This window comes from Antennarius striatus, chromosome 9 (assembly GCF_040054535.1).
Source record: "Antennarius striatus isolate MH-2024 chromosome 9, ASM4005453v1, whole genome shotgun sequence".
Taxonomy (NCBI): domain Eukaryota; kingdom Metazoa; phylum Chordata; class Actinopteri; order Lophiiformes; family Antennariidae; genus Antennarius; species Antennarius striatus.
In genome coordinates this window covers 24,707,501-24,717,500 of record NC_090784.1, presented here as the reverse complement: position 1 = coordinate 24,717,500, position 10,000 = coordinate 24,707,501, and the positions used below count along the sequence as shown (strand labels likewise).

General features: G+C 57.7%; 1 protein-coding gene across 1 annotated transcript in view; it reads left to right on the top strand.

Moving 5' to 3' along the window:
* si:dkey-22o22.2 (neural-cadherin) overlaps positions 1–10,000 on the top strand; it is a 43,035-nt gene that overhangs the window by 27,421 nt on the left and 5,614 nt on the right. Inside the window, exons 17-30 of the mRNA XM_068323480.1 lie at positions 2,689–2,972; positions 3,087–3,713; positions 3,803–4,799; positions 5,016–5,109; positions 5,267–5,451; positions 5,525–5,754; positions 6,184–6,461; positions 6,551–6,765; positions 7,106–7,233; positions 7,329–7,474; positions 7,652–7,760; positions 7,834–8,014; positions 9,593–9,756; positions 9,836–10,000. The exon at positions 9,836–10,000 is cut by the window's right edge and continues 94 nt beyond it. Coding sequence (XP_068179581.1) covers positions 2,689–2,972; positions 3,087–3,713; positions 3,803–4,799; positions 5,016–5,109; positions 5,267–5,451; positions 5,525–5,754; positions 6,184–6,461; positions 6,551–6,765; positions 7,106–7,233; positions 7,329–7,474; positions 7,652–7,760; positions 7,834–8,014; positions 9,593–9,756; positions 9,836–10,000 — 3,803 coding nt within the window. The remainder of the gene's footprint in view (positions 1–2,688; positions 2,973–3,086; positions 3,714–3,802; positions 4,800–5,015; positions 5,110–5,266; positions 5,452–5,524; positions 5,755–6,183; positions 6,462–6,550; positions 6,766–7,105; positions 7,234–7,328; positions 7,475–7,651; positions 7,761–7,833; positions 8,015–9,592; positions 9,757–9,835) is intronic.

Sequence of the window (10,000 nt, the reverse complement as noted above, 5' to 3'; positions counted from 1 at the left end):
GTGTTAATGGGTGTTAGTGGGTGTTAATGTGTGTTAATGGGTGTTAGTGGGTGTTAATGTGTGTTAGTGGATGTTAATGGGTGTTAGTGGGGGTTAGCCAGCGTTCGTGGGTGTTAGTGGGTGTTAGCCAGCGTTAGTGGGTGTTAGTGGGTGTTAGTGGGTGTTAGCCAGCGTTCGTGGGTGTTAGTGGTTGTTAGTGGGTGTAAGTGGGTGTTAGTGGGTTTAAGTGGGTGTTAGTGGGTGTAAGTGGGTGTTAGTGGGTGTAAGTGGGTGTTAGTGGGTGTTAGTGGGTGTTAGCAAGCGTTAGTGGGTGTTAGTGGGTGTTAGTGGGTGTAAGCCAGCGTTAGTGGGTGTTAGTGGGTGTTAATGGGTGTTAGTGGGTGTAAGCCAGCGTTAGTGGGTGTTACCCAGCGTTAGTGGGTGTTATTTGGTGTTAATGGGTGTTACCGGGCGTTAGTGGGTGTTAGTGGGTGTTAATGGGTGTTAGCGGGCGTTAGTGGGTGTTAGTGGGTGTTAATGGGTTTTTAGTGGGCGTTAGCGGCCGTTAGCAGGCGTTAATGTGTGTTAGTGGGCATTAGTGGGTGTTAATGGGTGTTAATGAGTGTTAGTGGGTGTTAATGGGTGTTAGTGGGTGTTAATGTGTGTTAATGGGTGTTAGTGGGTGTTAATGTGTGTTAGTGGATGTTAATGGGTGTTAGTGGGGGTTAGCCAGCGTTCGTGGGTGTTAGTGGGTGTTAGCCAGCGTTAGTGGGTGTTAGTGGGTGTTAGTGGGTGTTAGCCAGCGTTCGTGGGTGTTAGTGGGTGTTAGTGGGTGTAAGTGGGTGTTAGTGGGTTTAAGTGGGTGTTAGTGGGTGTAAGTGGGTGTTAGTGGGTGTAAGTGGGTGTTAGTGGGTGTTAGTGGGTGTTAGCAAGCGTTAGTGGGTGTTAGTGGGTGTTAGTGGGTGTAAGCCAGCGTTAGTGGGTGTTAGTGGGTGTTAATGGGTGTTAGTGGGTGTAAGCCAGCGTTAGTGGGTGTTACCCAGCGTTAGTGGGTGTTATTTGGTGTTAATGGGTGTTACCGGGCGTTAGTGGGTGTTAGTGGGTGTTAATGGGTGTTAGCGGGCGTTAGTGGGTGTTAGTGGGTGTTAATGGGTTTTTAGTGGGCGTTAGCGGCCGTTAGCAGGCGTTAATGTGTGTTAGTGGGCATTAGTGGGTGTTAATGGGTGTTAATGAGTGTTAGTGGGTGTTAATGGGTGTTAGTGGGTGTTAATGTGTGTTAATGGGTGTTAGTGGGTGTTAATGTGTGTTAGTGGATGTTAATGGGTGTTAGTGGGGGTTAGCCAGCGTTCGTGGGTGTTAGTGGGTGTTAGCCAGCGTTAGTGGGTGTTAGTGGGTGTTAGTGGGTGTTAGCCAGCGTTCGTGGGTGTTAGTGGGTGTTAGTGGGTGTAAGTGGGTGTTAGTGGGTGTAAGTGGGTGTTAGTGGGTGTTAGTGGGTGTTAGTGGGTGTAAGCCAGCGTTAGTGGGTGTTAGTGGGTGTTAATGGGTGTTAGTGGGTGTTAGTGGGTGTTAGTGGGTGTTATTTGGTGTTAATGGGTGTTACCGGGCGTTAGTGGGTGTTAGTGGGTGTTAATGGGTTTTAGTGGGCGTTAGCAGCGTTAGCGGGCGTTAGCGGGCGTTAATGTGTGTTAGTGGGCGTTAGTGGGTGTTAAAAAGTGTTAGTGGGTGTTAGTGGGTGTTATTTGGTGTTAGTGGGTGTTAGTGTGTGTTAGTAGGTGTTAGTGGGTGTTAATGGGTGTTAGGGGTGTTAGTGGGTGTTAGTGGGTGTTAATGTGTGTTAATGGGTGTTAGTGTGTGTTAATGGGTGTTAGTGGGTGTTAATGGGTGTTAGTGGGTGTTAATGAGTGTTAGTGGGTGTTAGTGGGTGTTAATGAGTGTTAGTGGGTGTAAGTGGGTCTTAATGGGTGTTAATAAGTGTTAGTGGGTGTTAGTGGGTGTTAGTTGGTGTTAATGGGTGTTAGTGGGTGTTAGTGGGTGTTAATGTCTGTTAGTGGGTGTTAGTGTGTGTTAGTAGGTGTTAGTGGGTGTTAATGGGTGTTAGGGGTGTTAGTGGGTGTTAGTGGGTGTTAATGTGTGTTAATGGGTGTTAGTGTGTGTTAATGGGTGTTAGTGGGTGTTAATGGGTGTTAGTGGGTGTTAATGAGTGTTAGTGGGTGTTAGTGGGTGTTAATGAGTGTTAGTGGGTGTAAGTGGGTCTTAATGGGTGTTAATAAGTGTTAGTGGGTGTTAGTGGGTGTTAGTTGGTGTTAATGGGTGTTAGTGGGTGTTAGTGGGTGTTAATGGGTGTTAGTGGGTGTTAGTGGGTGTTAATGAGTGTTAGTGGGTGTTAGTGGGTGTTAATGGGTGTTAGTTGGTGTTAATGGGTGTTAATGGGTGTTATTGGGTGTTAATGGGTGTTAATGGGTGTTAGTGGGTGTTAATGTGTGTTAGTGGGTGTAAGTGGGTGTTAGTGGGTGTTAATGAGTGCTAGTTGGTGTTAATGGGTGTTAGTGGGTGTTAGTGGGTGTTAATGGTTGTTAGTGAGTGTTAGCTGACCTCAGGGGGCGTTAGCTGACCTCAGGGGGCGTTACCTGACCTCAGGGGGCGTTACCCGGCTGGCCCCGAGTCACAGGAAGCGACTCAGACTTAGCTGATTTCACTTCCTGCCTGCAGGCGCCAACGCGCGGCTGCGCTACCAGCTGACGTCGGGGAACGCCATGGGGGCGTTCGGCGTGCAGCCCGAGGTGGGCGTGGTCTTCGTGGCGCGGCCACTGGACTACGAAACGCGGCGGCTCTACGAGATCCGATTGGTCGCCTCCGATGGGAAGTGGGAGAACGAGGCCCTACTGGTGGTTCAGGTCCTCAACCGCAACGACGAGGCGCCCGTCTTCACCCAGAGCGAGTACCACGCCCCCGTGTGGGAGGAGCTGTCGCAGCTGCCCGCCCTCATCCTGCAGGTCAGGGGTCACCACCTGGATCAGGTCTGGTTCTGGTTCTGGTTCTGGTTCTGGTCCTGGTGTGGATGGCGCCCCCCCCAGGAGCAGCAGTGAACTGCGTCCCCTGTCTCTCAGGTGGGGGCCAATGACCCGGACTATGACGCGGACCAGACGGCGCTGCGCTACTCGCTGCGGGGGCAGGGCGCCGGGGACGAGTTCAGCATTGACGAGCGCAGTGGGCGGATCTACGGCCAGCAGCGCCTGGACCGCGAGGACCGCCCCTCCTGGAGGCTCCTGGTTCTGGCCACGGACGAGGGCGGGGCCGGGCTGACGGGCTTCGCCGACGTCTTCCTGGAGGTCCGCGACATCAACGACAACGCCCCCTTCTTCCCGTGCCCCGCCCTGCAGATGGACGGCTGCTTCGTGGGGCGTGTCCCGGAGAACTCGCCTGCCGACACCGCCGTCATGGAGATGCGGGCGCTGGACCTGGACGACGCCCGTGAGGGCGGGAACGCCGCGCTGACCTACCGCATCGTCCAGAACGCCCGCGACCGCCTCGACCTGGAGCTGTTCGCCATCAACGGGAGCACCGGCGCCGTCCGCACCACCCGGCGCCTCGACCGCGAGGCACAGGCTCAGCACCTGCTGCTGGTGGAGGCGCGGGATGGGGGGGGGCTGGCGGGGACCGGGACCGCCACCATCACCGTGACCGACGTCAACGACCACCCGCCCCTCTTCACCCAGACACTCTACACCGCCCAGGTGAGTCCGCTGGGTGTTCAGGTGAGTCCGCTGGGCGACGCCCAGGCGGGTCGGCCGGGCGTTGACCAGGCTCCTCCTGTCGTCTCCAGGTGGGCGAGGACCTGCCGGTGAACAGCGAGGTTGTGGTGGTTTCGGTCACTGATGAAGACGAGGGCGAGAACGCCCAGGTGACCTTCAGCATCGTGGGCGGGGACGAGGACAGGAGGTTCTTTGTGGAGACGGACCGGGTGACCCGGCGGGGCGTGGTCCGCCTGCAGAAGGCGCTCGACTTCGAGAAGCCCCAGGAGAGGACGTTCAACCTGACCCTGCGGGCGGACGACGCCCACTTCTCCAGCGTCACTTCCTGTCTGGTGCAGGTGGAGGACGCCAACGACCACACCCCCGTGTTTTACCCACAGTTCATTGAGGCGGCGGCCGTGTCTGAGGACGTCCCTTTGGGGACGCGTGTGGCCCAGGTGACGGCGTCTGACCGGGACTCGGGCGTGAACGGGCGTGTCTCCTACAGCGTGGCTCCGCCCTCCGACCCCCACGCCCAGTTCCTGGTGGACCGGTCCGGGTGGGTACTGGTGGGTGGGGCTCTGGACCGGGAGAAGGCGTCGCAGCACAGGATTGCTGTCCTGGCCACGGACGCCGGGACTCCGCCCCTAACAGGCACTGCCGTCGTCATGGTAACGGTTCTCGACGTTAACGACAACGGCCCGGAGTGGGAGGCGGCCTACCGGCCCGTGGTGTGGGAGAACTCGGCGGCGCCACAGGCGGTCCGGATGAACGAGACCTCACTCCTCCTTCACGCAGTCGACCGTGACTCCGCCCCCAATGGCGGCCCATTCGCCATCCAGCTCCTCCCACTCACCGCCGACGCCACCAGCTTCAACCTGACCGACATCGGGAACGGCAGCGCCACCGTCACTGCCCTACGTACCTTCGACCGTGAGCGGCAGAGCGAGTACCGCCTCCCCATCCTCATGACGGACAGCGGCTCTCCTCCAATCAGCTCCACCGCCACGCTGACAGTCGTCATCGGTGACAGGAACGACCACCCCCACTCCTCGGGACACACCCACTTCATCGTGTACAGCCATGAGGGTACGTCCAGCTAGCGCTAGCCACCTCCAGTCGCTAATGCTAACCTCATCCAGCCACTAACGCTAATCACCTTCGGCTGCTAACGCTAATCACCTTCGGCTGCTAACGCTAACCACGGCCAGCCGTATCAATGAGCCGTCATCGCCCCCCGGTGGGTGTGGCTTCCTTAACACCCGGGGGGTTCGTTTTCTTCACTGGTTTTTCTCGCCCCTTCAGGCGCCCCCCCCCCGACGCTCTTGGGGCTGATTCCGTCGCCCGACCCGGACGACTGTGGTGAGAAGGTGTACCGCTTCCAGGGAAACCCCCCCAGGTAACTGACCCTAGGGGGCGGAGCAGGAAGTGGGTTACCGAGCAGCGAGGTAGAGGAAGGACGAGGAAGAGGAAAAGGAGTTTTGATTTGACCTCTGACCTCCAGATGTGACCCCTGATCCCCCCAGACGTAACCCCTGACCTCCGTCTCCCCCCAGGTGGTTCGGGCTGAACCAGAGCTCGGGGGAGCTAAGCATCATGGGAGATGTTCCACAGGGCTCCTACGACCTGCGGGTGGGCGTGGCCGACCCCCCCTGGCCTGAGGTCACTTCCACAGCACGGGTGGAGGTCCGCCAGCTGTCCCAGGAGGCTCTGCAGAACTCCGCCTCCATCTGCCTCAGAAGTGCGTCCTCAGATTGACTCCTCCCCCTCCTCGTCCTAATTGGTCCTCAGAATGACCCTCCCCTCCTCCCCAGACCTGAGCGTGGAGCAGTTCTTCAGCGGGGGCGGGGCCAGTCCCTTCTCCCGTCTTGGACGTGGCCTGGCGGACCTCTTGGGGACGCTACCAGCTAACGTCCATGTCTTCTCGGTGGGCGTGGCCAGCCGGCGGGGGCTGGACCTGCTTGACGTTTGGTTCGCCGCTCACGGCTCGCCATTCTACAGGAGGGAGAAGCTGCTTGGGTACGTCGCCGCCCACAAAGCCAAGGTGAGCAGAGGGTCTGGCTCCAAACAGCTAGCTCCAGTGCTAACAAGCTAGCGGTTAGCGGTTTCCCCTTTAAGGGAAACACAAACGTCTTTTATTGGTTCAGGATTCAGCGGCGGTGAAAAGTGAAACCACAAGGAGTGGGCGGAGCTTAAATGACCCAAAGGCGTTGGAACCAAACGCTTGAGTGGGCGGAGCTTGAAAGATTTAATGAGGGAATATTTATGAGGGCATCCAGCGATGTTAGCAGAGGACACACACACACACACACACACTCCGGTGCACCCGTGTGTTCACGCGTGTGATCACGGTGGTCGGTGCTGCGACAGGCAGGAGGTGAAGCGTGAAGGGTTCACCCCATGAAGAACGCCGCCAGCTCCAGAATAGATCTCTGTCGGTGTCAGCTGACCCTGTGTCATGTGACCCCTGCAGCTGGAGGCCGTAGTGGGTGTGTCCATCACCCAGGTGGGTGTGGACGACTGTGCCTTCACAGACTGTAGCGTATCAGGGGGCTGCAGCAGAGGGGTGACCTTCAGCCGGGCGCCGGCGGCACTCAGCAGCGGGAACACGACCCTGGTGTCGCTGACGGCCACGCCCACCGCCAGGTGTGGCTGCAGGGCCCGGCAGGTGACCCGCTCTCCCTGCTCCGCCTACCCCCACAACCCCTGCCTCAACGGGGGCACCTGCCAGGACGGCCCCCTGGGCCACAGGTGGGTGTCTGACCTTTGACCTTTGGTCCTGATGCGGTTTTGACCTTTGGTCCTGATGCGGTTCTGACCTTTGGCCCTTGGTGACCCAGGTGTGCGTGTCCTCCCACGTTCGACGGGCCTGAGTGTCAGCTGACCAAACGCAGCTTCAGTGGGCGGGGCTATGCCTGGTTCCCTCCCATCATGCCTTGCTTCCAAAGCCACATCTCCCTGGAGTTCCTGGCAGAATCGGCCAATGGGCTGCTCCTCTACAACGGGCCGCTGGGCCCCGCCCACTCCAGCGAGCTGGAGGACTTCATCTCCATCCGTGAGTGTGTCGTCTTCTTATTGGATCAGACAGCTGTAGGCGGAGCTTCTAGAGAGGGCGTAGGGTGTCGTTGGCGGGGGGGGGGGGGGGTCGTTAGCAGGGGGGCGGGTCGTTAGCGGTGGGGTTGGTAGCGGGGGGGTTTTTAGCGGGGGGTCGTTAGCATTACCTCACTGTGGACCAGCGGCGGGACGCCGGCTCCAGCATTGATCTCTGGGAATCCGTTTCCTGACAGGATCAATGAGGTCACACATGTTCTGATGCACATCCCGGTCACGTGACCTTAGAGGGGCGTGGTCCTCCAGGGTGTGACTAACACTCAGAATGTGCTCCGCCCACCCAGAGCTGAGGGACGGCGCTCCGGTTCTGAACATCAACCACGGATCAGGAACGCTGAGCCTGAAGGTCCTGCCCACTTCCACGGTCACCGACCACCGCTGGCACCGATTGGACGTCAGGAGCAACGGGAAGGTGGGGGGGAAGGGGTGGGGGTGGATCATGGATGATGGGCGTGGCCTAACTGAAAGTGCTGGTTTCATTGGGTGTTGTGTCTCCTCCTCCTCCAGGCGGTGCAGCTGACCCTGGACCAGTGTGAGGGGGCGGCAGCAAGCGAGGGAGGGGGTGGGGTCAATGAGGAAGGGGGCGGGGTCCACGGCCACGAGACCAATCAGTCCAGTTGCAGCGCTGCAGGAGAGACGCCCGGAACTCACAGGTGAGTCTGAGACCAGGTATCATCACGTGATGTCATCAGCATCTGACTCCTCCTCTTCCTCCTCCTCTTCATCCTCCTCTTCATCCTTTTCCTCCTTCTCCTCCTCCTCCTCCTCCTCCTCCTCCTCCTTCTCCTCTTCCTCCTCCTCCTCCTCCTCTTCATCCTCCTCATCCTCAGGTACCTGAACGTCTTCCAGCCTCTCCAGGTGGGTGGAGTGAAGGAAACATCTCACAGGCGTTTCCATGGTTTCAGCGGCTGCATCCGAAACCTGGTGGTGGACAGTCAGGTGTGTGTGTATGTGTGTGTGTGTGTGTGTGTGTGTGTGTGTCCTCCTCCAGTCACGTGACTCCTCCCCTCAGGTGTACGACCTGGCGTCTCCATCAGAGGGCGTGGCCAGCGCTCCTGGCTGTGGGCTGAGAGACGGGGTGTGTGTGACGCCCAGGGGTCCGTCCTGTGGCGTCCGGGCGTCCTGCCACGCCCACCGGGGCTCCTTCAGCTGTGAGTGTGACCCCGGCTTCACGGGACGCTCGTGTGATGGCGGTGAGAAGCCACGCCCCCAGAACCACCTGTTTGTTTGTTTGTTTACAGTAGTTCTGCAGCGTCTTCTTTCTATTTTTATTTTATGTATCTTCAGACGTGTAGGTGTAACAGACGTCACTCCTTCGTCACTCACTTCAACATCCCATAATAAAGGGCTGATGGGTAGAAGACATTAAGTTTGTGAAACCCCCCCAGAACCAACAAACCTCTCTCTCATCACGTCGTCACCAATCAGACTCTAAATGTCTTCAACCAGTTCATCCTCTGATCCACTTCCAGATATTAGCCTCGTCCCAGATATGACCCAGAGCAGAACCATGTTAACATCACAGGTGTCAGACAGGAAGGTGACCTCCACAGGAATATAACGATCATCTCCACGTCCCTCAGCAGACAGGCAGAGGCTCCCTCTATGAAGTGATTGTGTTGTATTGATCTCTGCTGTAGTAACTATTGTCCACCTTTACTGATCGTATTTCACCAACTCCTCTGCTCTCCTGGTCACCGTTGTTCTCATCTGGTCTGGAGAAAGCCCCTTTGTTCTGATGAAGATCCTGCAGGTGCTGGTCCAGGTGTTGGTCCAGGTGTTGGTCCAGGTGTTGGTCCAGGTGTTGGTCCAGGTGTTGGTCCAGGTGTTGGTCCAGGTGTTGATCCTGGTGTTGGTCCAGGTGTTGGTCCAGTTGTTGGTCCAGGTGTTGGTCCTGGTGTTGGTCCAGTTGTTGGTCCAGGTGTTGGACCTGGTGTTGGTCCAGTTGTTGGTCCAGGTGTTGGTCCAGGTGTTGGTCCAGGTGTTGGTCCAGTTGTTGGTCCAGGTGTTGGTCCAGGTGTTGGTCCTGGTGTTGGTCCAGTTGTTGGTCCAGGTGTTGGTCCAGTTGTTGGTCCAGGTGTTGGTCCTGGTGTTGGTCCAGTTGTTGGTCCAGGTGTTGGTCCAGGTGTTGGTCCAGGTGTTGGTCCTGGTGTTGGTCCAGTTGTTGGTCCAGGTGTTGGTCCAGGTGTTGGTCCAGGTGTTGGTCCTGGTGTTGGTCCAGTTGTTGGTCCAGGTGTTGGTCCAGGTGTTGGTCCAGGTGTTGGTCCAGGTGTTGGTCCAGTTGTTGGTCCAGGTGTTGGTCCTGGTGTTGGTCCAGGTGTTGGTCCTGGTGTTGGTCCAGGTGTTGGTCGTTGCTGGTCTGATCTATAGTTATCTCCAGATCCCTCAGAGAACTCCCTGGTTGCTCCAGAGTCTGGTTGTGTTCAGGTTCCTCTCCCCCTTCGTACGAAGCCTGGTGGTGATTCCAGTGAGGATCACTTCCTTCACACAAAGGATTTGTTCCACATCATCCATTCTTAGTTGTTCCTGTTCTAAGACAACAATTCTTTGTCTTCTTCATCCATGTCTCTCTGCGTTGTCTTCATGTCGTCCTCCAGCACCAGTTTGAACTTTTCTTCTCATTTTTATCCACGTCTCTCCTGAACCCTGGCTGAGACCATCTGGTCCAGTTTCCTCCTCCTGTCCTCCTTGTTCAGAGACTCTGAGTCAGTGCTGTGTTTTCACTGACTCCTCCTCCTCCTCCTCTTCCTCCTCCCCCTCCTCCTCCTCAGCGGTCCCTGAGTTCTCCTTTGGTTCGGGGGCCATGGCGCGATACCAGCTGGGGGGGGGTGTGTCCCGCCGCTCCTCCGTCCAGCTGCTCCTTCGGACCCGCGCCGCCTTGGGGACGCTGCTCGCCGTGACATCACAGGACGGCGGTGATTACATCATCCTGGAGGTCCGCCCCCATCGCTGAGGTCACATGGGTTATTATGCGGGGGGGGCCGGATTGGTTCATATTCTGCCATCTCCTTCAGATTGTGGGGGGGCACCTGGCCGTTCGAGCACACCTGGGCGACGGGGGCCACGCCCTGCAGCTCCCCGCCCACCGGGTGGACCTGGGCCAATGGCTGCTGGTCCGTCTCAGTCGCCATGACAACCAGTTCACCCTGCAGCTGGAGCAGGGCGGGGGATCACAGGAG